Genomic DNA, 27,772 nt, shown 5'->3' with positions numbered 1-27,772 from the left:
TCCATCTAGTCAAGGCTATGGTTTTTCCTGTGGTCATGTATGGATGTGAGAGTTGGACTGTGAAGGCGGCTGAGTGCCGAAGAATTGATGCTTTTGAACTGTGGTGTTGGAGAAGACTCTTGAGAGTCCCTTGGACTGCAAGGAGATCCAACCAATCCATAATGAAGGAGATCAGCCCTGGGATTTCTTTGGAGGGAATGATACTAAAGCTGAAGCTCCAGTACTTTGGCCACCTCATGCGAAGAGCTGACTCACTGGAAAAGACTCTGATGCTGGGAGGGATTGGGGGCAGGAGGAGAAGGGGACAACTGAGGATGAGACGGCTGGATGGCATCACGGACTCGATGGACATGAGTCTGAGTGAACTCCGGGAGTTGGTGATGGAGAGGGAGGCCTGGCGTGCTGCGATTCATGGGGTCACAAAGAGTCGGACACGACTGAGTAATTGAACTGAACGGAACAGAAGAGCACATCATGAGAAATGCTGGGCTGGATGAAGCACGAGCTGGAATCAAGATTGCCAGGAGAAATCCCAATAACCTCAGATATGCAGATGACACCACCCTTATGGCAGAAAGCAAAGAACTAAAGAGCCTCTTGATGAAAGTGAAAGAGGAGAGTGAAAGAGGTGGCTTAAAACTCAACATTCAGAAAACTTAAGATCATGGCATCTGGTCCCATCACTTCATGGCAAATAGATGGGGAAACAATGGAAACAGTGACAGACTTTATTTTCTTGGGCTCCAAAATCACTGCAGATGGTGACTGCAGAAATGAAATTAAAAGAAGAAAAGTTATGACCAACCTAGACAGCATATTAAAAAGCAGAGACATTACTTTGCCAACAAAGGTTTGTCTAGTCAAGGCTATGGTTTTTCCAGTAGTCATGTATGGATGTGAGAGTGGGACTATAAAGAAAGCTGAGCGCTGTAGAATTGATGCTTTTGAACTGTGGTGTTGGAGAAGACTCTTGAGAGTCCCTTGGACAGCAAGGATGACCCACAGAGATGTTATGGGGAGGGAGGTGGGAGGGGGGTTCATGTTTGGAAACACATGTAAGAATTAAAGATTTTAAAATTAAAAAACTAAAAAAAAAAAAAAAAGGGAAATCAAACCAGTCAATCCTAAAGGAAATCAGTCCTGAATATTCATTGGAAGGACTGATGTTGAAGCTGAAACTCCAATACTTTGGCCACCTGATGCAAAGAACTGACTCATTAGAAAAGGCCCTGATGCCAGCAAAGATTGAAGGCGAGAGGAGAAGGGGACAACAGAGGATGACATGGTTGGATGGCATTACCTACTCAAAGGACATGAGTTTGAGTAAACTCTGAGACTGATGATGGACAGGGAGGCCTGGTGTGCTGCAGCCATGTGGTTGCAGAGTCGGACTGAGCAACTGAATTGAACTAAACAATCTAAGTATCTGAATCATACCGAGCAGGGCATGATGGTCATCCTAATAGGCACAGAGGAACACAAAAGAGCAGATTTAAGTTCCCCATATCAAACCCTGGAACATACTGTGTGGAATGGCAAGTGGAATCACCGGAACAATTTAAATTAGTGTTCCCTAGCTTTTATTTGGGCTTCCCTGATAGCTCAGCTGGTAAAGAATCCACCTGCAATGCAGGAAACCCTGGTTCAATTCCTGGGTCGGGAAGATCCTCTGCAGAAGGGATAGGGTACCCACTCCAGTATTCTTGCCTGGAGAATCCCCGTGGACAGAGGAGCCTAGTGGGCTACAGTCCACGGGGTCAAAATGAGACACGACTGAGCCGCTAAGCACAAAACAGCACAGCTTTTCTTTCCTTCTTTTTCCAGCTCAAATACCTGAACTTGTGTATAAGTTTAATCATTTAGGTTAAAAACATTCTTGAGAACCTAGTATGACTCAACATGGTATAAGGTAAAAAAATTTTTAATATGTGTCTTAAGTTAGAAAACCTGCTGAAGTACTATCACCATGCTTTACAAGGTCACTAGGCAATGCTATACAAATTAACTAACTTTTCTAAGCCTCAGTTTCTCATTTATAAAATGTAATTCCCTTCAAAGAGATGTAATAAGCATTGAATTAGATAAACTACATGAAAATATACATGTTTCCATATATGTAATACACAGACACACACAGTTAGAAATGACAATATGTATTTTTGAAACTACAAAACATTATAATTTGCATTCTTCAGGTTTGGAAGTTAATACGACATGATCCTCTTTTCCTGGCAATAAAAAATACAGGCTCCAGAGGATAAATAATAAATCATAATTAATATCATCCTAGTAGCCACAAAACAAACTATACAGCTTTAAGAAAAGCAGTTTTCCAAACAAACAAAAATTACTTATGTTCTTATAATGTAATAAGGCCTTCTTACCTGAAGAAACGTCTTCACATCAGCAATAATTTCTCTGAAGACAAATCGGTCTTTCTGAACTTCAAACCACCCTGATTTAGTGATTTTAGCTATGACTTGAATTAAACCTTGGATAACAAAGGGAGCCAGCTTGGGTTGTGATGCCACATAATTAAGAATGTAGTTTCCTGTAAAATATATATATATATATTCTATCATAATTTGGACTTTTCAGTAACATACTATGAATCATCTAAAAACAGGCAGTGATGACCCATTCTTTGACAAAAAGTTAATCCCTTCCTCCAAGATATGTACTTACTCACAGTCAGTTTTCCTATAAGGCTTATCTGTATAAAGCAAGTTTGTTCCAATTCAACTGATATATTAGGGGACAGTATGAGTATAATGCAGATGTCACTTTTGTTTTTGCATAATTTCATTTAGAAAAAAAAAAACACACTAGGTGAATACAGAAGATTGCAACCAAGTCAAATAAACCAAGCCATACTCAAAATGCATGTACCTACTAGCTATCTCAGTTCATCTCGCGTGTTACCAGACTCACTCATCCCTCTTGGTTTTATAATTTTCCATCCTATTTTCCATCCTATTTCAGACCACCTTCCTTCTACCACTTTGCAATAACTCACAAATTGCAACCCTTTGGAAGCCCACTTCCACAAACTTCAGTCTTCTTCAAGATAAAACCCCATCTTTAGTCCACTATTTAGTATTTCTTAGTCATTAACATGTGTAAGCTCTACTATGCCTTTTGACTTCTATCCTTTTTTATGTGTCACTGACAAAATGTTTCAATTTTATTTCTATAACCCCATTTCTCTAATAAGCTCAGTGGTTTTTACTATATAACACTGCACCGCAGTCACTTTTAGGAATTCATATGTCATGTTGTAGCAAAACTGACTACACACTATCTGGCTGTTTAAGGGGCAGAAAAAGTACAAATAAAACAATGCAATAAAATAAGTATATAAGTTAAAGAATGTATGAACAGAATAATAAAGCCTAGAATAAAGTTTATACATCAAAATAATTAACAGTGGGTAGCAAATTCCAGCTACGATGGAGGAGTAACTTAGGCAAAAATAGGCCATAAAGTCTAACAGAAAAACAGAAGAAAAAACTGTTATAAAAGGAAAAGATTCCACTTCTTCTTTGGCCTCAAAGGCCAGCATACAATTTGGGAAAAGAGTGAAGAAAAAGTAAATACTTCACTATTTAACTAAAAATAGCTTTAATGGAAACAACTCCAAAATTCAAGATCACTTTCAACAGCTGTTCTTGACAATTATGACGAGAATCGTGACATAAAAAAGAAAAGTTCTCACAACTGGCACATTTCAACCTTAATTTTTATTAACATTAAAATTACACACTTACACAAATTAGATTAAAAGATTTTCCTAGCATTAAGCGGTTTCTCCTATGGATTAAAATAATATGGTTCTTCTAAACTTCATTATATATAATTTTTTATTTCCATGATGAAACTTGAGAAAATGATACTGTCACCTGAATATAAAAGAAAATCAATTTATTTACTTCTATTATTTTTATTTTTAATATCCTGAAAAATTTTTAACCTAGAAGGGACATAAGGAATCCATATGTTAGTAGCAGTAACCACTGGCAAGGTAATTTCAAAAATAAAAACAACCAAATGGGAGACAAACCAAGTTTCACATTTAAGGTAGATATCAACAAGCACCACTCCCAAACACCTCGAGAAAAGATACTAGCTAATACGTTTACTATCTAAGGCCAAAAAAAAAAAAATTTAATAGACTCTATTTCTGTTATGTTAGTTGAATGTTTCACATATTCTCATGTTATGCTTATTATTGGGTCGGCCAGAAGTGTGTGTGATTTTAAGTAAAAATAAAAGATATATTTTTCATTATCACCAAGAACTATACTGAATAACTAACTGAATGAACTTTTTGGCCAACCCAATACATGATTTATAGTAGTATTCCAGTTTCATAAGCAAGTGCCAGCGATAACAATCAAGCAAAACAACAGCAATCTCATCAGCAGCAGCCGAAGATAATAAGGAAAAGTCATACCAAGAAGAAAATGAAATGTTCAGAAATACACATGGGAGAACAAAATAAACGGCTGGGAAAATTCCCAGACAAAAGTTAACAGAAAGTTGGAAAGCTATGCACTAGAGGCTCTTTGCGTGCCAAATGCCCGTATGATAATAGCAACTATACTAGCATTTATGAAGCAAGTTAGAAATTAAAAGTGCTGAAAGCAGCTTTATGTAGCTCTCATAACAACATGAAAATATTGCTATCATTATTGTTTCTTAGCAAAAAATATGAAAGTCAAAGAGGTGAAAACTTGTCACAGAGGCCAGTTTGTTTTGGTTTGAGTGTCTGTTTGTTTCTTGTTTTCAAATACCAGCCAAATCATATACACATGTACACCCGTGGCTGATTCACGTCAATGTATGGCAAAACCACCACAAAACTGTAATTAGACTCCAATTAAAATAAATAAATAAAATTTTTAAAAAAACCTCTACTAAGTCCAAACTTGTAGTCCACACTTTATGATCATTCAGCTGATACTTTCAGTATTACACGTTATGGAAACTTAATATGAAATATTTTTTGACTGATTAAATGAAGTCAAGTAAAAAATATGCCACAAAGTCTATTAGAAGACACACAAAAAGACTATAAAAGAAAAGGGGAAAGACTCAATCTCTTGATACTTTGGACTTTGAGACTCAGAATCTCTTTGGACTTTGGTCCAAAAGGCTAGCATGTTATTTAAGGGAAAAGGTGAGGAGAATATAAATACCTCAATATTAACTCCAAATGCACTAAGAGAAACAATTCCAGATGCTGTGAACACGAAAATCTGAGCTCAAGAGCTAGCTTAAGAAATATTTTGAGAGAGAATACATACAGAAAGAAACTATCAAGAGAGGATCAAGATAAGATTTAGGAGGTGAAGATGTGGGAAACCCGCACTCTTCACACACTGCTGGTAAAAACACAAAATGGAACAGGCACTTTCAAACACAGTAGTGCGGTTTCTTTAAATGTTAAGAATGAACTTACCTATGACCCAGCAATTTCACTCCCAGGTATCTATTCAAGAGAAATGAAAACATATGTCCACACAAAAACTTGTGTGTCAACATTCACAGTAGCATTACTCATTGTGGTAGAAAAAGCAAAAACTACCCAAATGTCTATCAAATGGTGAAACGATAACAAGACATCACATACCTATACAAGGGAATATTATTCTATAATTAAAAAAGAAATATCAACACATGCTACAACATGGATGAACCTCAAAAACATTTTGTTAAGTGAAAGAACTCAGATATAAAAAAACTACACGTGGTAAGATTTTATTTACATGAAATATCCACAAAAGGTGAATGTTATACAGGCAGAAAACGGCTTAGAGGTTGGTGGTATGGGAGCAGGACTAACTGTCATTGAGCATGGGCATTTTGAGGGTACGATGGAAATGTTTACACAGATCTGTAAATTTACCAAAAATAAAAAATTGTACACTTAAAACAAGTCAGCTTTATGATATGTAAATTATACTTCAATAAAGCTGTTTGAAGGGAAGTTAGCAAGGAAGAAAAGAGGGAGGTAGGGATTGAATAAAGGAGGGAGAAAGAGGAGAACAGATTGATTTATACAGGTAATTAAACTAAGCTACACTTTTATTTAAGGATTGAACTGGTGGCTCAGATGGTAAAGAACATGTCTGCCAGGCAGGAGACCCAGATTCCATCCCCAGGTTGGGAAGATCCTCTGGAGAAGGGAATGGTTACCCACTCCAGTATTACTGCCTGGAGAAATCCACTGACAGAGACATCTATGGGGTTGCAAAGAGTCAGACACGAATGAGCAACTAACACTTTTCGGGGAGGCTTCCCTGGTGGTTTAGATGGTAAAGAATCTGCCTGCAGTGCAGGAAACCTGAGTTCAATCCCTGGGTCAGGAAGATCCCCTGAGGAAGCAATCGCGAAGAGTCAGACATGACTGAAGGACTAACACTTTTATTTGAATAGAAGATTAAAAGGATAACATTCCAGGCTAGAGAAAACGTAAGAAAGGGCACCAAGGCAGAAATAACATGGTTCAGGAAAAATACCTCTGGTACAACTAACAGGCTAATAACAATGAAGATACAAGACTATGAGGATGATCTACCAGTGTCAAGCTCATGAAAGGACTTTGTTGCCAAGCTGAGTGGAAACGGTATTTTAATTGATGAGCAATAGAAAGACATTGTAAATTATACTCATAAAGACAGAAAATAGTGTCCTGAACACAGAGAACAGGCAACAGAGTTAAACAATGAAATACGTAGTCTGGGACCATATCATGAAATACTGAAAATTTGGGAGCTGATGTAAGAAAGGCAACGTGGCTTTGAGGTAACCTTTGCATTTTCCATTTTAACTGACATGCCAATTATTCTACTATACATGTCAGACAGCTCATAACATTCTAATCTACTTGAGGAAGCAGGAGTAGTTAAGTCAAACTTAACCCAAGAAACTCATACAGGAAACACATCATTTGTTGCTTGAAACTGTGTTATAAGTTTCTACTTTTCTCTTTTTTCCAAATTTCTTTTAAGTACATTCATTCTTAATGAGCACACTTTTAAGTATCCACTTAAAAAATATAAGTGAAAGAAACAATTTGAATAGGCCCATATCTATTAAATTGAGTCAGTAGTTAATAACCTTCCAAAACAGAAGACACCAGGCCTGGATGGGTTCACTGATGAATTCTACCAAATATTTAAGAAAGAAATTCTACTAATTCTCTACAATCTCTTCCAGGAAAAAATGAAGCAGAGGGAATTCCTCCTAACTCATTCTATAAGGCCAACATTACCTTAATACAAAAGCAGACAAAAACAAGACAAGAAAACTTATAGTTGAGCAAAATATCTCTTATCAATACAGAAACAAAAATCCTCAACAAATTACTGGCAAAGCAATTCAACAATGTATAAAAAGAGTTTTATATAACATCCAAGTGGCATGTATCCTAGGTATGCAAGCATTGTTCAACATCTGAAAATCAATTAATGTAATGTAATCCATCACATCAATGGGCTAAAGAAGAAAAATCACATGATCATAATAGATATAAAAAAAGATTTTAAAAAAATCCAACAGCCATTCATGATAAAAAAAATTTTTTTTTAAGCAAACAGGGGAAACAGGGGGGGAACCTTCTCAACTTCATAAAGAACATCTATGAAAAAAAACACAGCTGATGAATAAAATCAAAGAACTACATAAATGAAGAGATACCCCATGTTCATGAATAGGAAGACTCAATGCTGTCAAGATGTCAGTTCTTCCCAAACTGATTTATAGATTCAATTGCAATTCCAATAAAAATCCAACCAATCTGGACATTGACAAATTGATTCTAACACTTATATAGAGAGGCAAAAGATCCAGAAGACCCAACACAATACTAAAGGAGGAAAACAAAGTTGGAGGTCTGACACTATCTAACTTTAAGACTGATTTTTATAAAGCTACAGTAATCAAGACTGTGTGGTACTTGTGAAAGAACAGACAAATAGATCAATAGAGCAAAAGAGAGAACCCAGAAATACAAGGAACTCTTAAAACTCAACAATAAGAAAGCAACCTGACTTAAAAATAGGCAAAAGATTTAGACACCTCACCAAAGAAAATATACAGATGACAAATAAGCATATGAAAAGACATTCAACATGACATGTATTAGGAAGTCATATAAGAACGGTCAAAATCCACAACACTGAAAACACCAGATGTTGGCAAGTCTGTGGGAGGATGGAACTCTCACTGCTAATAAGAATGTAAAACTGGTGCAGCCCCTTTGGAAGGCAGTTTGGTGATTCCTTATAAATCTAAACGTACTCTTTTCATACACACATACAGCACTCTCCTTAGTATTTACCCAAACGAGGTGAGAACTTATATACACACAAAAACCTGCTTTATAGCAGCTTTATTCATAATTGCCAAAACTTGGAAGAAATCAAGGTGTACTTCAACAGGTGAAATGATAAACTGTAGAAGGTGAACAGATAAACCACGGTGCATTCAGACAATGACATGTCAGTCAGTATTAAAAAGAAACGATCTACTAAGCCATGAGAAAACATGGAGAACCTTAAATGCATATTACTAAGTAGAAGAAGCCAATCTGAAAAGGTTACACACATAATCTCAACTATATGACATTCTAAAAAGGCAAAACTATGGGAAGAATAAAAAGATCAGTGGTTGCCAGGAGTTAGAGGGAAGGGAGAGATGAACAGTTGGAACACAGGTGTTTTAGGGCAGTAAAGTACTGTATATAATACAGTAAAGGAGTGTATGTGTCATTTACACATTTATCCAACCCCACAGACTATACAACACCAACAACACCAACACTGAACTCTAACATAAACTACAGAGTTTGGGCGATAATGATGCATCAACGTAGGCTAATCAGCTGTAACAAAGGTACCCACTCTGGTGCAGGATGCTGATAATGGTGGATGCTAATACTGAGGGAGGCTAAACATGTACAGGACCAGAGGGGTATACAAAAATTCTTTGTACTTTTTGCTCAATTTTTCTGTAAAGCTAAAAGTGCTCCAAAAAAGAGTCTGCCTAAAATATGTTTGTGTATGTGTATAAAGTTAAACAAAATCACATTATGACAGATTTATAACATTTGACTTATTTTTTAAACTGCAGATTTCTCTTTCGCTTTCTTAAGCACACAAGTCCATGAGAGAATGGATAAACTCTCCTCTAGAAGAGTCTTCAGCCCATAGGTTTTTTGGTAGATGTTCTTTATCAAGTTGAAGAAGTTCCCCTCTGTTCTTAGGTACTTAAAGAGAAATATCAAACATACAAGACAAATGATGAATCATTGTGGGATTTGATCATTCAAAAACTGAGCTTAAAAGAACCATCATACATAATACTATACTTTAATTTTTCTGTTACACAAACATGAACCATGTGAACCTTGAGGCTAGAGAGTAGAATGAGTCAACAGTCTACTTCCAATATGAAAAAGATAACCAAAAAAACCCCCATACCTCAACTATTAGAGCTTTGTCCATACAAAAAACAAACACACACTTAAAATCTTATTAATATCTTACCTTTGAAAAACATATTGGTATATCACAGAAACAATTTTCCAACTACACTAAGTTTCAAGCACTGTTCATCCCTAAACACATTATTTTCCTAGTAAGAAGGAAATGTCTTTTAATTTTATATGCATTCCACGTAATTATGTTACAGCATTCTGAGAATAGAGAGTAGACTTTTCCCATCATCTAGTTGTATATGAAGTTAAGACAATCGCTAAGAGCATGGACGCCACACAAACTGTGTAAGTTTGAATCAGCTCTATTTCTTCTAGCTGTGTGACCTTGGGTACATTATAGAGCCTATCAAATGAAATTTCCTCATTTATAAAATGAGGATAACAATACTGCCCATCTCAGAAGTTTGGTAAATAAAATGAGATAGTGCAAATATTAGTATATGGTATAGACGATTGGTCCCCACCTTTTGTCACCAGGGACCAGTTTCATGGAAGACAATTTTCCCATGGTGTGTTGGTGGTGAGAGGGATGGTTCAGGCAGTAATTCAAGTGGGGAGCAGCAGATGAATCTGTCCTTGCTTGTCTGCCATTCACCTCCTGCTGTGTGACTGGGTTCCTAACAGGTTGAGAATCTGCGGTCCAGGGATTTGGGGACCCTGGTATAGACAATAAAATGCTAGTTCTTATTATTTATTATCAAACTAAATAGATGCTTTTCTGATGACACATTTTTGTATTACACATCATCATTCATCACCACATGCGTAAAGGAGACTTGACTACTCATCTTTAAAAATGACAGAATAACTTGCAAGTCTGTTAACAGTTGAGTATATTTAAAAGAAAAGTTATTTTTAAAGTGCAATATGATTTAAAAAAGCATAATAAACCACTTACTGATATCTATTCTCTGTTCAACTGGCAAAGGACTGACTCGGCTAACAAGTTTTGAAAGACAAGTTGCTGCAAGGAGTTGAGCATAGGATGTCTGTAAAGAAATATATTTTATTTATTATTATCATATTCTATGACAGCAACTTTTCCTATGCAATATTGGTTATTTTTCTGGTTTTCCAAATTGGCAGATCTACAAGGGATAAAATATACACAGACAAACATACACATACGAACAGAAAAATCCCTCATAAGGGCGCATGAGGAAGCCTTTGCAAACAGCAAGCAGTTTAGAGGGAAAAAAATGATAATGAGCAAGTTCAAACAAAGTACACTTATCATGTCTACACAGTACTGCATGATCTGGCCTCTGATTATCTCTTCAAATTCATCTGGTTCTCCTCTTCACTATCCTCCGTCCAGAACAGCCCTCTTACCGTTCCTTTCAATGTCTTTCCTACCCTGACCTCTCCTCTCCTTCAGATCCATACTGGCTGTATTCACTCTGGCCACTAACTGTTTTAATGAAGCTTGCTCAAGCCTTCAAAATCCTGTTCAATTATTCACTATATCCCCAGCAATCTCTTGTAAAGACAGTGCTTTCTTTTTTATTCTCTAGACCAGAGGTCAGCAAACTAAGCCCTGTGGATCAAATCCTGTCTGTTCTTGCAAGACCCATGAGCTATGAATGGTTTTTACTATTTTAAACAGTTGGCAAAAAATAAAATAATAATATTAGTACTATTTCATGATATGTTAAAATTACATGAAATTTAAATTTCAATCCATAAACAAAATTCAATAGAACATGCCACACTCACTCATTTACACACTGTCTATGTCTGCGTTCAGACTACGCCAACTGAGTCAAACAGTTAGAACAGTATATGGCACTCGGTGCCTCCTGCTGCTGCTCAATGCACTATAAACTTCTAGATGTACTTACTAACTCTCACAGCATATAAAGTACCATGAGTATCACCATGACATGTACCTTTTATTATTACCAGCACATATCTGTCATGTCAAAACAAGAAAAGATAGGAGTAGACTTCAAATGTCTAACTTTTAAGGCACAGTGAAATGTGGATTATTTTGTTATTGAATTAGAGAGCAAAGCAATGTGCTTTTTATGCAATGGCACTATAGCTGTCCTAAAAGAATACAATATATGCTGACAATATCAGACTAGGTACTCCTGCCAATATTCCTAACTCACAGGGAATCAAGTCAGAAAAAGAAGAAAAATTTAAACAGAATATATGTAACGGAAATTTCTCTACAAAATAATAAAGACTACAACCAAAGTTAGGTTTTGAAATGGCTTACTTGTTAGCCAAGTAAGAAAGGCCACTTACCAACAAAGAGTTAATTAAATCACCATTATTTTCAGTAGCCAAAGTTACACATGCAGAAAAAATGAATTTCAGACTACTTGCCTTTCAATGAGAATAAGGCCCAGACAGTTGAAAATAACAGAGCAACATCAAAATTCAATTTCAAACCAGGTGAAAGATTTGGAGGCTCTCCTTAGTTCTTTATGAGTTGACAGATGTTATCAACACGTACAGCTCATACTGTTACCAATATGATCTGCTTATTCCAGAACCCAATGCTAAATTTGAAGCAACTAAAGAATTAATCTTCATGAAGACTCTGCATGAAACTACTGGGAAGAATATTTTCAAAGAAGCTGAGAAAATACTAATTTGTACAACCTAAAGTGGTTGCTAAAACATGTCACAAGCAATGGTAAAAACATATGGACCAGAAAAGGCTTAGCTGGACAAATTTACAAAGCTTGTGAAAATGTAAGAGTCTAGAGTCTGGTTATTCATCTTATTATTCATCAGTAGACACTTTGTAGTAAATATCTGAATCTATCATGTGCTAATGAATCAATGGTATTAACGGTGGATTTTAATTCACTTTCATGAACTCATCTTCAGTTCTGACAATTTCTACCAGAAACAGAAGCTTAGCCTGGCAGTGGTAAAGTCTTACCGTAATTTTCTTTTTTTTGGCTCAGGACTAAGACTGAAAATTTTCTGAATGAGAAGAACCATCTTAATCCACTATTGTTAAACATTAAATGGCTTTTGAAATTAGTTTTCGCTGCACACTTGATAAAAGTCTCTTAATGAATTCAACCTAACGTTACAAAATTATATAAAAGGCAAACAGTGCTTAGTACTAATATGAAACTTAAAAATGTAATAAAGTCATTCCAATAACAACTAACACTGATTAAATCACAAATAATATCAAGCTGTTTTATACATTTTCCACACTGTCAAATGTTAAAACAAGTAGCCAAATCTCTATTCCTGAGTATATTTTTGGAGTTCAAACTATGTTTGAAACAGCACATTTTCTAGGCCTTGATGTAAGTGCAAAGGAAATTTCAAAATCCATTTAACTGAGCAATTCAGGCACCTTCACCTAACCTTCAACTGGAAGTGATTAATCTAGAATATAATCACATCCTAAAAGGCAAATATCAAGAGAAATTTTAATGAGTTTTATACATGCCATCTAAGTGATGAATATGCTTAATTAAAATCATATGCTCATAAACTGATATCAGTACTTGGCAGTACCCATCTGTTGAAAAGACATTTTTAAAGATGAAATTTGTAAAATCTCTTTACAAATAAGTATTAACATATGGACATTTGCAATCAATGCTAATGACAGGAAATACCAACTCTGAACCTCAATTAAGCAAAATGTTATCCCTAAAAGAATAATTCAATTCTTTTCATCAGTAGACTTACACTACAGAAAACTGTACTCAATTATAATTATTTTAAATTTCATCAATAAAACTTCATGGAAATTTTTTTCTCTCTTCTGATAGGCATATTTACAAAACATCCTTGATTTTTCATCTTGGTCCACAAAGACTAAAATATTTACAATCTGGCCCTTTACAGAAAAAGTCTGCTTTTTTCCAACCTCTGCTCTACCACCTCTTACCACAGTGCTTACCATATCGTTCCACACCTCTTTATTTAAACATCTACGCCTTCTCAGATAAACTATGAGTTACTTTAATGCATGTAGATAAAGCAAGTAGGTAGTCCAGTGCCTGCTTTTACAATTAAATATTTGCTAAGTGATGCTGAACGAATGGCTATGAAACTCTATACGACAGGAAGGCAAGAAGTAATCAGCATTCCTCTGAATCATTCCTTTACATTTCAGAGTTAATTACAATCTGCTTCTTCCACCTAGACTTTTTTAATTCCAACTTTTTAAAATATAACTTTTACCACTGATAGAAGGGGACCAAGAGGAATCAAGAAAGTATTTCGATTCATGCTATTTCTACCTCCTGGGATCTTTCCTAAATATTCTTTCTAGGCATTCCAATTCTCTGACAGTCAAATAAACCACAGTAAAAAGACATGTGGTAATACGTATCAGTTAACCGACACTGCTAACCTACAGGCATTCATTAACACTGACACAACTGAGCGACTGAACTGAACTGATACCTACCGATCTTTCATTTTTAATTGCTATTATCAAATACTTACTGTTCCTTGTTCTAATAAAAGTTGACACTTGCTGAGACATTCTGGGCTGTCAATAAGTTCCAGGAGTGCTTTCTCAGCCTCTATTCTTTGTGTAAGATCAGTCCCTATGTAGAGATGAGTACATAATGCTTCCAATTCAGCCAAACTCTTGAGAAGAAAAAAAATTAGCATTTTACTTAGTGGAAAAAAAAATAAGATAAATATGTTAATCACAGGAAATAAAAGATGCAAATATCATGCATGTACTCATCAAGTCAATAAATGCTTATTGAGTTACTTCCACTTACTAGGGGTTAGCATTGAACAAAAAAAAGGCAAATCTCCTAGCTCTAAATTATTTAAATTTAAACTGACAGTTCTGTGATGGAAAAGAAGTACAGAAAGAGGGGGACTTGCCTAATTCAAGGAGTTTAAAAACGCATGCCTAAAGTGGTAACATCTACAGTGACCAGAAAGGACCAGTCATATGAAACAGAAAACAGTCCAGACAAAGAACAGCATTTCCTGGGGTCCAGAATAGAGCACAATCACCTCAAGGCACTAAACGATCAGTATGACTGATAAACGGACAGCAAGGAGGAGATGCCAAATGAAGATAAAGAGATGAGTGAGGGGAACTACCAGGTGCAAGTTGCAGACATTATGTCAATTTACATTCTTTTTCAGACTGTAACAATTTCAACAGCTCCATCTATATAAAAAGATACAAATACACACTGGTGTAGGTCTTCTGAACTAGAGACTCACTGCGTCGCAGGTGAACTCTGGCATGTTTCTCAGGAACTATGACTTAACCCCATGTTACTTATAGCCAGAGATCATATTGCAGATTCTATGTTATAGATACAAGGAATAATTCGTTGCGCTTAGCATCAGAAAGAACACAAATAACAAATACTGGCAAAAATGTGGAGAAAAGGGAGCCCTCATACATTGTTGGTGGGAATGTAAAGTAGTGTAGCCACTTTGGTAACAGTAGGGAGGTTCCTCAAAAAACTAAAATAGAACCATATGACCCAGCAAAAACCAGGATATATATCCAAAAAACCTAAAAACACTAATTTGAAAAGCTACATGAACCGCAACGTTCACAGCACGATTTACAACTGCCAAGATACGGAATAAACCTAAGTGTTCAAGAGCAGATGAATGAATCAAGAAGACGTGGTACACACACAAACACACGCATCAGCTCAGTCACTCAGTCATGTCCGACGCCTTGCGACCCCATGGACTGCAGCGCTCCACGATTCCCTGTCCATCACCAAATCCTGGAGCTTGCTCAAACTCATGTCCATTGAATTGGTAATGCCACGCAACCATCTGATCCTCTGTCATCCCCTTCTCCTCCCGCCTTCAACCTTTCCCAGCATCAGGGTCTTTTCCAATGAGTCAGTTCTTTGCATGAGGTGGCCAAAGTATTGGAGTTTCAGCTTCAACATCAGTCCTTCCAATGAATATTCAGGATTGATTTCCTTTAGGATGGACTGATTGGATTTCCTTGAAGTTCAAGGAACTCTCAAGAGTCTTCTCCAACACCACAGTTCAAAAGCATCAATTCTACAGTGCTCAGCTTTCTTTATAGTCCAACTCTTACATCCATACATGACTACTGGAAGAGCCATAGCTTTGACTAGATGGACCTTTGTTGGCAAAGTAATGTCTCTGCTTTTTAATGTGCTGTCTAGGTTGGTCATAACTTTCCTTCCAAGGAGTAAGCGTCTTTTAATTTCATGGCTGAAGTTACCATCTGCAGTGATTTTGGAGCCCCCCAAAATAAACACTGTCACTGTTTCCACTGTTTCCCCATCTATTTGCCATAAAGTGATGAGACCAGAAGCCATAATCTTAGTTGTCTGAATGCTCAGTTTTAAGTCAGATTTCTCACTCTCCTTTTTCACCTTCATCAAGAGGCTCTTTAGTTCTTCTTTGCTTTCTGCCATAAGGGTGGTGTCATCTGCATATCTGAGGTTACTGATACTTCTCCCGGCAAACTGATTCCAGCTTGTACTTCATCCAGCCCAGCATTCTGCATGATGCACTCTGCACAGCAGTTAAATAAGCAGGGTGACGATACAGCCTTGACATATCCTTTCCTGATTTGGAACCAGTCTGTTGTTCCATGTCCAGTTCTGTCGCTTCTTGACCTGCATACAGATTTCTCAGGAGGCAGGTCAGGTGGTCTGGTGTTCCCATCTCTTTAAGAATTTTCCAGTTTGTTGTGATCCACAGAATCAAAGGCGTTGGTGTAGTCAATAAAGCAGATGTTTTTTTGGAACTCTTGCTTTTTTGATGATCCAAAGTATGTTGGCAATTTGATCTATGGTTCCTCTGCCTTTTCTAAATCCAGTTTGAACATCTGGAAGTTTACGGTTCACGTACTGCTGAAGCCTGGCTTGGAGAATTTTGAGCATTACTTTGCTAGCGTGTGAGATGAGTGCAATGATGCGGTAGTTTGAGCATTCTTTGGCATTGCCTTTCTTTGAGACTGGAATGAAAACTGACCTTTTCCAGTCCTGGCCACTGCTGAGTTTTCCAAATTTGCTGGCAAATTGAGGGCAGTGTTTTCACAGCATCATCTTTTAGGATTTGAAATAGCTCAGCTGGAATTCCATCACCTACACTAGTTTTGGTCATAGTGATGCTTCCTAAGGCCCACTTGACTTCACATTCCAAAATGTCTGGCTCCTGGTGAGTGAACACACCATTGTGATTATCTGGGTTATAAAGATCTTTTTAATATAGTTCTTCTATGTATTCCTGCCACCTCTTTACTATCTTCTCCTTCTGTTAGGTCCATACCATTTTGGTCCTTTATTGTACATATCTTTCCATGAAATATTCCCTTGGTATCTCTAATTTTCTTGAAGAGACCTCTAGTCTTTCCCATTCTATTGTTTTCCTCTACTTCTTTGCACTGATCACCAAGGAAGGCTTTCTTATCTCTCCTTGCTAATCTCTGGAATTCTGCTTTCAAATGGATATATCTTTCCTTTTCTCCTTTGCCTTTAGCTTCTCTTCTTTTCTCAGCTATTTGTAAGGCCTCCTCAGACAACCAGTTTGCCTTTTTGCATTTCTTTTTCTTGGGGATGGTCTTGATTCCTGTCTTCTGTACAATGTCACAAACCTCTGTCCATAGTTTTCAGGCACTCTATCTATCAGGTCTAATCCCTTAAATCTATTTCTTACTTCCACTGTATAATCATAAGGGATTTGATTTAGGTCATCCCTGAATGGCCTAGTGGTTTTCCCCACTTTCTTCAATTCAAGTCTGAATTTGGCAATAAGGAGTTCATGATCTGAGCCACAGTCAGCTCCTGGTCTTGTTTTTGCTGACTGTATAGAGCTTCTCCATCTTTGGCTGCAAAGAATATAATCAGCCTGATTTTGGTACTGACCATCTGGTGATGTCCATGTGTAGAGTCTTGGTGTTGGTGGAAGAGGGTGTTTGCTATGACCAGTGCATTCTCTTGGCAAAACTCTATTAGCCTTTGCCCTGCTTCATTTTGTACTCCAAAGCCAAACTTGCCTGTTATTCCAGGTATCTCTATCTTTTGCATTCCAGTCCCCTATAACTAAGAAGACAACCTTTTTGGGTGTTAGTTCTCGGTCTTGTAAGTCTTCATAGAACCATTCAACTTCAGCTTCTTCAGCATTACTGATTGGGGTACAGACTTGGATTACTGTGATATTGAATGGGTTGCCTTGGAAACAAACAGATCATTCTGTTATTTTTGAGACTGCATCCAAGTACTGCATTTTGGACTCTTTTGTTGACTATGAGGGCTACTCCATTTCTCCTAAGGGATTCTTGCCCACAGTAGTAGATATAAAGGTCATCTGAGATAAATTTGCCCATACCAGTCCACTTTAGTTCACTCATTCCTAAAATGTTGATGTTTACTCTTGCCATCATCTTCTGTTTGATTTCCAATTAACCATGATTCATGGACCTAACGTTCCAGGTTCCTATGCAATATTGCTCTTTACAGCATCAGACTTTACTTCCGTCACCAGTCACATCCACAACTGGGTGCTGCTTTTGCTTTGGCTCCATCTCTCCATTCTTTCTGGAATTATTTTTCCACTCTTCTCCAGGAGCATACTGGGCACCTACTGACCTGGGGACCATCTTTCAGTGGTATATCTTTTTGCCTTTTCATACTGTTCATGGGATGCTCAAGGCAAGAATACTGAAGTGGTTTGCCACACCAATAGAATATCTCAACCATAAAAAATAATGAAATTTTGCCATTTACAGCAATATGGATGGACTTGGGAGGCACTGAAAGTCGCTCAGTCATGTTCGACTCTTGGCAACCCCATGGACTATACAGTCCCTGGAATTCCCAGGCAAGAATACTGGAGTGGGTAGCCTTTCCCTTCTCCATGGGATCTTTCTAACCCAGGTATCAAACCCAAGTCTCCCATATTGCAGGCAGATTCTTTACCAGCTGAGCTACAAGGGAAGCCCAAGAACACTGGAGTCAGTAGCCTATTCCCTCTCCAGCAGATCTTCCTGACCCAGGAATCAAACTGGGTCTCCTGCATTACAGGATTCTTTTACCAAATTGGGGGGCATTATGCTAAGTGAAATTAGTCAGAGGAGAGGAAGAAAAATAGTGAATGATATCACTTATATACGCAGAATCTAAAAAACACAACAAACTAGTTAATATAACAAAAAAGAAACCGATTCACAGATACAGAAAACAAACTTGTGGTTACCTGTGGAGGGAAGGTAGAAAGAGGGAATACAGGGCTTGGGGAGTGGGAGGTACAAACTACTGGGTGTAAGACAGGCTATGATATACTGTAAAACAATATACTGTAATAACAAAGTTATTTTGTAATAACTTTAACATTTAAAAATTGTATAAAAATATAGATGAGGATAAACAAGTAAATTTTAAAAATAAAAAAAGAACAATTCATTCTGTAATCATTCATTCATTTATAAATATAATCTCATCAGAAGATACAGGATATATGGATAAAATCTGAAAGAAAATTTTTTAAATGAGTTCAGTATTCCTCTCAGCTTTAGAGAATTTTTGCTAAAGGCATCTTACTAAAACTACTTCAGTTTGAACTTAGAGAATTATTCTTTGGAGGTCAAAAAAAATTGGCACAGATTTTAATATCAGGTAGGCATATGAAAGTAATGGGATAGTCAAAAGTAATGCCATTTTTTTATCCTTTCTGGCTTGAATTTTTATGTAGCAGTCTTACAGCTACACTAGTCTAAGCATTCCCTCAGATGCATATCCCTTTGCCAGATAAGAACAGAAGAGGGCTACAGAGGATGAGAAAGTTGAATAGCGTCACCAACTCAGTGAACATGAGTTTGAGCAAATTCCAAGAGATGGTGAAGGCCAGAGAAGCCTGGCGCATTGCAGTCCGTGGGGTCACGAGTCAGACACAACTTAGTGGCTAAACAACAACAAACAGGAACACGTACGAAACACTGAAATGGAGCTCCTCTAACGCCCTTCATTCTTTACAGTCCTTGCTCCTTGTTTCTTCACAGAATTTCCCACTTCCTGATCCAGGCTAGAGCGCAACATCCCACACTAGACAATTTTTTGCTATAGTGAAAATAAAAGTACAAAAGAAAGGTTTCCAAAGGATAATTAAGATAAAGGACCTCAAATGAACCACATTTTAAACACTTCCTCTACCTGGATTGTCCCAACAAGCCCTAATAGTGTGACTACATACTGTTTATAACATTGAAATGTATAGAAAACGTACGGTTCATGAATACATGTGAATTCTCATGTTTCCTCCAAGGGTAAGAAACATAAAATGAAAAGATCTACCATTTTCCCTCTTGTGACTCATGATCAACCTCAGAAGTATTTTCCTTCATCTAATAAATTTAAAGGGCTGAATTTTCGAGCTGATAATACCCAGAATAATTTAATTACAAACTGATCCTGCTATCATGCATTCAACTATATATCCATAGGTCTCGACTCTGAAGAAGTAGACTCTGAGTGTAAAAAAAAAATGAAGCCAGAAATAGTGACAAAATCTAACTACTGAAAAACAAAAGCCAGCAATAACTGAGACTAATAACAGCATATACCTCATAGGTTTGCTGGGAGGATTAAATGAGCTAGGGCCACGTAACTTCTAGCACGCTTTACACCCTATAAAGATTAATTGTTTATTACTAGTATTACCTAATAATAGTATTCCAATGGATGGAACTATATCCTCCTAAAAGATATATCCAAGTCCTAACCCCCAATACTTTTGAAATATTTGTAAATAAAGTCTTTGTAAATCCTTAAATTAAGGATGGAGGGATGAGATCAAACCGAGGGATTTAGGGCAGGCTCTAAATCCAGTCATTCATAAAAGAGAGAGGGACATTTCAGGTGCAGAGACACAAGTAAATAGGTCTTAGGAAGGATGTGGCAACAACTGGGGTGATATAGCTACAAGCCAAGGACCACCAAGAACCGCAAGCAGCTATCAGAACTTAGGGGAAAAGTATGGCACAGTTTCTCCCTCAAGGGCTCCAAGAGGAGACCAATCCTGTCAACACATTAATTTCAGATTTCTGGCTTCCGTACCTATAAAAGAATAAATTTTCACTTTTTTAACTCACCCAGTTTGTGGTAATTTGTCACAACAGCCCCAGGAAACACAAACATTAATATTAATCAATTCAAGGATATCTAAGTAATATAGAAAAGTTCTGGAATTTTGTCCTTTTCGCTATATTGATTTAGAGAACTCCAACACAGACTTGTTTACATCAACAATGTTATCAATGACCCTTTTTTCCCCAAATGCCTTTCAAATTATTAACCATTGAAGGGCACTGTAAGATAAAAAGGTAAAGATTTGAACTTTCTCCTAAGACTGAAACAAAGGGAAAAAAAAACACCAAGTTATTCTTTCTCTGCAATGATAACAATTAAATAAATGCCTGGCATATGAAATCATTTTTAGAGAAAGGGATGTTGCTGCTGCTGCTAACTTGCTTCAGTCATGTCCAACTCTGTGCGACCCCAGAGACGGCAGCCCACCAGGCTCCCCTGTCCCTGGGATTCTCCAGGCAAGAACACTGGAGTGGGTTGCCATTTCCTTCTCCAACGCAGGAAAGTGAAAAGTGAACATACACAAAAATCCTTACCCTGTTGGAAAAGCATTATGTGAACATTTCATAGAGTTAAACTCATAATGTGATGATTGCTGAGCAACTAAGCAATCTTCTGAATAGCATTTGATTTCACAGGGATTCTGTCTATAAAGAGAGACTTTACTTTTCACGGTGAACTGATAAACTGCATCTTAGTTTTACAGTGATGTCTGAGAACATGGTTAACATAAGCATGCCTCAGAGAACTGGATCCCTTCTCAATGTGCTGACAAATTGGGTTTGAGTTATTAAATTTTCTTCTGGGCTTATCAACATTAGAAGCCCATATAAATAAATAACAAGTAGCACTGGACATCACCTAACTCCCATAGATTTATTTACAATCAAACATTCAAGGACAGTACCCAAATTCCATAGCCTAGGAGACAATATAATCCTGCCTACAGTCTAAACAAGGATCTTCCAAGTTATTCTGGACTCATTTCTGCCCTTTGTACTTGACATACTTCTTTCTATACAGTAACTCTCATCGTGTATCTATCAATAGGTAAAAGAAGCAAGACCAAAAAAAGAGTATATATTGTATGATTCTACAATAAAAGAAAGCAGATCAGTGGTTTCAGGCTGGGGACGGAGGAGAGAGTGGGAAGATAGGGAAGGATAGGGAAGCAGCAAGGGGGGATTAAGCAAGGGAGGATTAAGCAAGGGGGTATAAGGAAACTTGGGGGGTGATAGATATGTTCATTATCTTAATTTCAGTGATGGTTTCACAGTTATACACTATGTCAAAATTCATCCAATATGTGTGGTTTATTATTTGTCAATTAAACTTCAAGAAGGAGAAGGAAACGGTATTCTTGCCTGGGAAATCCCATGGACAGATAAGCCTATGAATCACAGTCCACGGAGTCACAAAAGAGCTGGACACAGCTTAGCCACTAAACAATAACAAGAGAACCTCAAGAAAGCTGAAAAAAATGAAGGGTTTTTTCTTTTGTTGTAGGGAAAAATGTTCCCTCATAATAAAACAATAAATTAATGAACTACAAAAATCCCACCTCAATTAAATTTAAATTCTTTTCAATTACTTCCCTGTATCTTTCCTGCCTTCTGGAATTAAACCTCTTAACTGCCATTAATAAAGTGCCTTTATCTCACAATTACTCATTTCCCACAAACTCTTTGTTTTTCCCTCCCTTTATTAACTTTTCCTGAGCACCCGAAGGCTTATTTCTGGGCCTCTTAGAACTTCTCCTTCTAAATGAATGGGATCATATTTGTTTTAGTGATTTATAGTTTACAAAAGTATTTCCATCTTCTACTTTTTAGAAGTAGAAAAGTAGACTCCTGTAAATTACATATTTTAGCATATCCATTTTACAGACCAAAAAAAAAGAACCCTCAGGCTGAGCAATCAAATACATGTGTGTGTGTGTGTGTGTGTGTGTGTGTGTGCGCATGTGTGTATATACACACACATAGCTCGAATAGAGCAAATGGTCAATTCTGAGTCACATACAAATCTATAGACCCCAACCACATGTTGTCTCAACACCCTGCCACCTTACCACCTTTTACAGTTCAGTTTAGTTGTTTAGTCGTGTCCAACTCTTCACAACCCCATGGACCACAAGATTCCAGGCCTCCCTGTCCATCACCAACTCCTGGAGTTTACCCAAACTCATGTCCATTGAGTCGGTGATGCAATCCAACCATCTCATCCTCTGTCGTCCCCTTCTCCTCCTGCCTTCAATCTTTCCCAGCATCAGGGTCTTTTCAAAGGAGTCTGCTCTTCACATCAGGTGGCCAAAGTATTGGAGTTTCAGCTTCAACAGCAGTCCTTCCAATGAACACCCAGGACTGATCTCCTTTAGGCTGGACTGGCTGGATCTCCTTGCAGTCCAAGGGACTCTCAAGAGTCTTCTCCAACACCACAGTTCAAAAGCATCAATTCTTCAGCACTCAGCTTTCTTCACAGTCCAACTCTCATATCCATACATGACCACTGGAAAAACCATAGCCTTGATGAGATGGACCTTTGTTGGCAAAGTAATGTCTCTGCTTTTTAATATGCTGTCTAGGTTGGTCATAACTTTCCTTCCAAGGAGTAAGCGTCTTTTAATTTCATGGCTGCAGTCACCATCTGCAGTGGCCACAGGACTGGAAAAGGTCAGTTTTCATTCCAATCCCAAAGAAAGGCAATGCCAAAGAATGCTCAAACTACCCCACAATTGCACTCATCTCACACGCTAGTAAAGTAATGCTCAAAATTCTCCAAGCCAGGCTTCAGCAATATGTGAACCGTGAACTTCCAGATGTTCAAGCTGGTTTTAGAAAAGGCAGCGGAACCAACATCTGCTGGATCATAGAAAAAGCAAAAACAGAAAAACATCTACTTCTGCTTTACTGACTATGCCAAAGCCTTTGTCTGTGTCGATCACAACAAACTGTGGAAAATTCTGAAAGAGATGGGAATACCAGACCACCTGACCTGCCTCTTGAGAAATCTGTATGCAAGTCAGGAAGCAACAGTTAGAACTGGACATGGAATAACAGACTGGTTCCAAATAGGAAAAGGAGTACCTCGAGGCTGTATATTGTCACCCTGCTTATTTAACTTATATGCAGAGCACATCATGAGAAACGCTGAGCTGGATGAAGCACAAGCTGGAATCAAGATTCCTGGAAGAAATCCCAATAACCTCAGATATGCAGATGACACCACCCTTATGGCAGCAAGTGAATAAGAACTAAAGAGCCTCTTGATGACAATGAAAGAGGAAAGTGAAACAGTTGGCTTAAAGCTCAACATTTAGAAAACTAAGATCATGGCATCTGGTCCCATACTTCATGGCAAATAGATGGGGAAACAGTGGCTGACCTCTTATCTTAGTCATCATCAACCTGCAGATGATATCCTAGTCCATACTTTCAACCTTGTCTGTTCACCATCTTTATATTTACCTATAAATTTCTTCTTGGAAATCCAGGAAGATGTTGAAAACAGCCCCAACATGTCAGAAACTGAATTGGACATATTTCCCACAGATTTTCACATTAAGAGTCCCTTTGTTTCAGAGGTGTAGAACAGAATTTAGATTTACAATTTTAATGTTATCTTTTGCTTTTCCTTTTCCTTAGTCCCTCCTATATAGTTAAGAGTTTGGTCTTGCCCAGAGAAAAGTCTTGCCTTTGCCCTCAGATTCTGGGAGGTAATCTGTGTTTAGGATAGGAATGTTTTTGTTAAGACTGGGGGGCGGGGGGCAGTAGGCCACACCCCACAGTCTTAAATTGGCGGCTGACCACACCAAAAATACCAAAAGTGTTTTAGGGTGGGGACTTTTTTCCCCTTTTTATTTATCTTTGGCTATGCTGTGTTTTCATTGATGTGTGGGCTTCCTCTAGCTGCAGAGAGCAGGGGTTACTTTGTTGCAGCGCACAGGCTTCTCACTGCAGCGGCTTCTCTTGTTGCAAAGCACAGGCTCTAGGAGGAGGCAGCTTCAGTAGGTGTAGCGCCTGGCCTTCAGCAGTTGTGGCACATGGCCTTAGTAGTTGCAGTTCCCGGGCTCTTGTGTACCGGCTCAATAGCTGTGGCACACTGGCTTAGCTGATCCATCACTTGGGGATCCTGGAGCAGGGATCCAACCTGCATCTCCTGCACTGGCAGGCAGGTTCTTTACCACTCAGCCACCAGCCCTAGGGTGGGGACTTTAGATAGCATGGTCCCATTTGACCTAAACACTCAGGTCAATCATGTGGCACCCAACCAATCACAACTACAAAAAGAAGCCCCAACAAAAATTCCAGAACTCAAAGCTCAGGTCATGCTTCCCTGGTCTGCAATACTCGGTGCTTACTGCCACACATATATGATGGGAGAGTAACATGGCCTGAGGACCAAACAGCTTTGCTTCAGAATGCTCCCAGATTCTGCCCTATGCACCTCTCTTCCAATCAATTTAGTACGTGTACTTTCCCAATAATAAACTTGGGTATGATAGCTTTCAGTGAATGATGTGAGTCCTTCTGTTAAACCTGAGAATGGCACTGACTCCCAAATATGCGAGTGGCATCAGTAGTGAGGGTAGTCTTGCAAACTGTGCCCTCAAACATTGCAGTTTAGCTAATGCCAAGTATATAACAACTCATCATAAAGTCCTACCAATTCCTTTAAAATAAAGACTCATACTCAACACCTCTGCATGATATTCACAGACAGTAGACCAACAGAACAGTATTTTACAACTGTGGCCTACAGTGCCCTGGATTTCTTTAGGGGTTTCTTCTGGAATCATTGTGGAAGCCTGGAATTTGTCCAACTATTTAAAAAGTCACTATTATTAAAGTGACCTCAAGCAAATTATCTAGCCTTTCTAAACCTCACTTTTGAAACTGCAGGTTTCAAAACCACCTTTCAAAATAATTATGAAGATTAAGAGAGAAAGGACAAGAGAAAGCTTGATCTAGCTCCTGGCAAATAGCAGATCGACACAAACTGTAGATAGTTTCTTCAGTTAACTGTAAAACACCACACTGGTCTTTTGTCTATAGTTTCACCCATTCAACTCCACAACCCCAGGACCATCTTTGCCAAACCCCTTTCTCCTCATGATTCTGTTAATAATCATAACTAGATCAAATCAGGTATCCTGGCTGGGTATTAAGAAGCATGACTATAGTCCCAGGTTCTGGGAAGCTAAAAAGATCAACTAACTGCATCTCCTAAAGTTTTCCTAATGTTACCTCTTAATTCTTTCCAAGATTCCTCTGTGAAATCTAAAGTGCCGACCTCTTCCTTGATCCCAGAAACCTCTTTCCTCTCTTCCTTGCCCACTAACCTGGACTGTCTCCTCTAAGACAATCCAGATTCATTCCTTCCTTTGGGACAATGTATCCTAACTCACAACTTCCTAATCAGAATGCACATGCCTTGAATAGATTATAGGAATGTCTAAGATATTGATCCCCTTGCCCTTCGGGCAGCCAGGCTTTTAGTTATGAGTAGTTTATGTCAACGGACCACCCAATTACCATTCTTCATGTATGCCATAATTTGAAAAAGATTGTGAAGTAGTACCCTAATCTCACCTTACACAAATCCACTTGCGCCAAAATGGCATAATTTTTTACCAACTACCTGTTTGTGTAGATGACTGCAAGATATTGGTATGAAAGAATATGGAATTATTAATTACTAGGGTTACTCTAGTTCTGTAGCCTTGGGCAAGTCACAATTGTTCTAAGACTCAGTGTCTTCAGGAATAAAATGTATGTATGCACATACAGTAGGGGGACTGGTTCCAGGCCATCCTGCAGATAACCAAAACCCAAAGATCCTCATTCCTCATATAAAATGGCACAGCATTTGCACATAGCCTCTAGCAATTTGAATCATCTCATAATGCACTCAATACCTAGTAGGCACGTGTGTGCTCAGCTGCTCAGTCACGTCCCACTCTTTGTGACCCACAGACTATAGCCCGCCAGGCACCTCTATCCGTGGGATTTTCTTTCTTTTTTTTTTTTTTAATTTTAAATTTTTATTTTTCCTTTATTTTGCTTTACAATACTGTATTGGTTTTGCCATACATTGACATGAATCCACCACGGGTGTACATGAGTTCCCAATCCTGAACCCCTCTCCCACCTCCCACCCCGTATCATCTCTCTGGGTCATCCCCGTGCACCAGCCCCAAGCATCCTGTATCCTGTATCAAACATAGACTGGCGATTCGTTTCTTACATGATTGTACACATGTTTCAATGCCATTCTCCCAAATCATCCCACCCTCTCCCTCTCCCAGAGTATCCATGGGATTTTCCAAGAACGAATACTAGAGTAGGTTGCCATTTCCTCCTCCATGGTACCTTCCCCATCCAGGGACTGAACCCAGTGTCTCCTGCAGCTCCTGGGTTGGCAGGCAGATTCTTTACCACTGCGCCACCTGGGGAGCCCATACCTAATACAATATAAATGCTATATAAATAGTTGTAAATTCAATATAAATGATATGTAAATAGTTGCCAGGGTGTGGCAAATTCAAGTTTTTTTAAACTTTCTGTAATTTTTTCTTTAATATGTTTAATCCACAGTTGGCTGAATCCACTGATGCAAAACTCACAGATACAACAAGCCAACTGTATACATACACCTCTCAAGCTAGTACGATTCAAATTCTAGAAGCGTGGAAAAATTCCAAATGCTAGGTACCAGTTATCATTAGTAATAAATGTTCCTTGAGTTAACTGGGTAACAATATGATCCATAGACTGAAAACAATTCAAACTGAAAAGGTTCAGAGCTTTCCTGAGGCCCCTCAGACCATCAGGTCTTTCATTTGTCCAACTTCACTTTTGAGCTGCCCAGAGCTGCTGTGAGATAGAGTCCGAAGAAACCAATTTGGGTAGTTCTGGCATTAGGAGCTCATTTTTCCACCACTACCTAAAGTATGAAGAAATCTTCCAGACTGGGTGATTTACTATTATGCATATCTTTCCAATTCTGAAACTGTTCCAAACTTCCACCATAGTTTTTAATTGCCCTCAAGATTTACACCTGAACTATGAACAACTGTTTATCTATTTACAATCCCAAAGCCCTCCCTGTGAGATTCTGCCAGTGGAGATTTCCCGAAGGGCATTTTTACTAAAGTGGTAATAAATAACATTATTTTGACCTGGAGACCCTTAGCAATGGCGAGGAATCAAAACAATGC

General features: G+C 38.0%; 1 protein-coding gene across 1 annotated transcript in view; it reads right to left on the bottom strand.

The window, feature by feature from the left end:
• Window positions 1-24,708, bottom strand: part of RANBP17 (RAN binding protein 17) — a 347,799-nt gene extending 323,091 nt beyond the window's left edge. The window contains exons 1-4 of the mRNA XM_052659359.1: window positions 24,634-24,708; window positions 13,940-14,086; window positions 10,401-10,491; window positions 2,385-2,551 (exon numbers count right to left, since the gene is read on the bottom strand). Of these exons, the coding sequence (XP_052515319.1) occupies window positions 2,385-2,551; window positions 10,401-10,491; window positions 13,940-14,086; window positions 24,634-24,708 (480 nt within the window). The remainder of the gene's footprint in view (window positions 1-2,384; window positions 2,552-10,400; window positions 10,492-13,939; window positions 14,087-24,633) is intronic.
• Between the last annotated feature and the right edge of the window lie 3,064 nt (window positions 24,709-27,772).

This window comes from Budorcas taxicolor, chromosome 20, assembly GCF_023091745.1.
Source record: "Budorcas taxicolor isolate Tak-1 chromosome 20, Takin1.1, whole genome shotgun sequence".
Taxonomy (NCBI): Eukaryota; Metazoa; Chordata; class Mammalia; order Artiodactyla; family Bovidae; genus Budorcas; species Budorcas taxicolor.
This window is presented reverse-complemented; position numbering and strand designations above follow the sequence as displayed.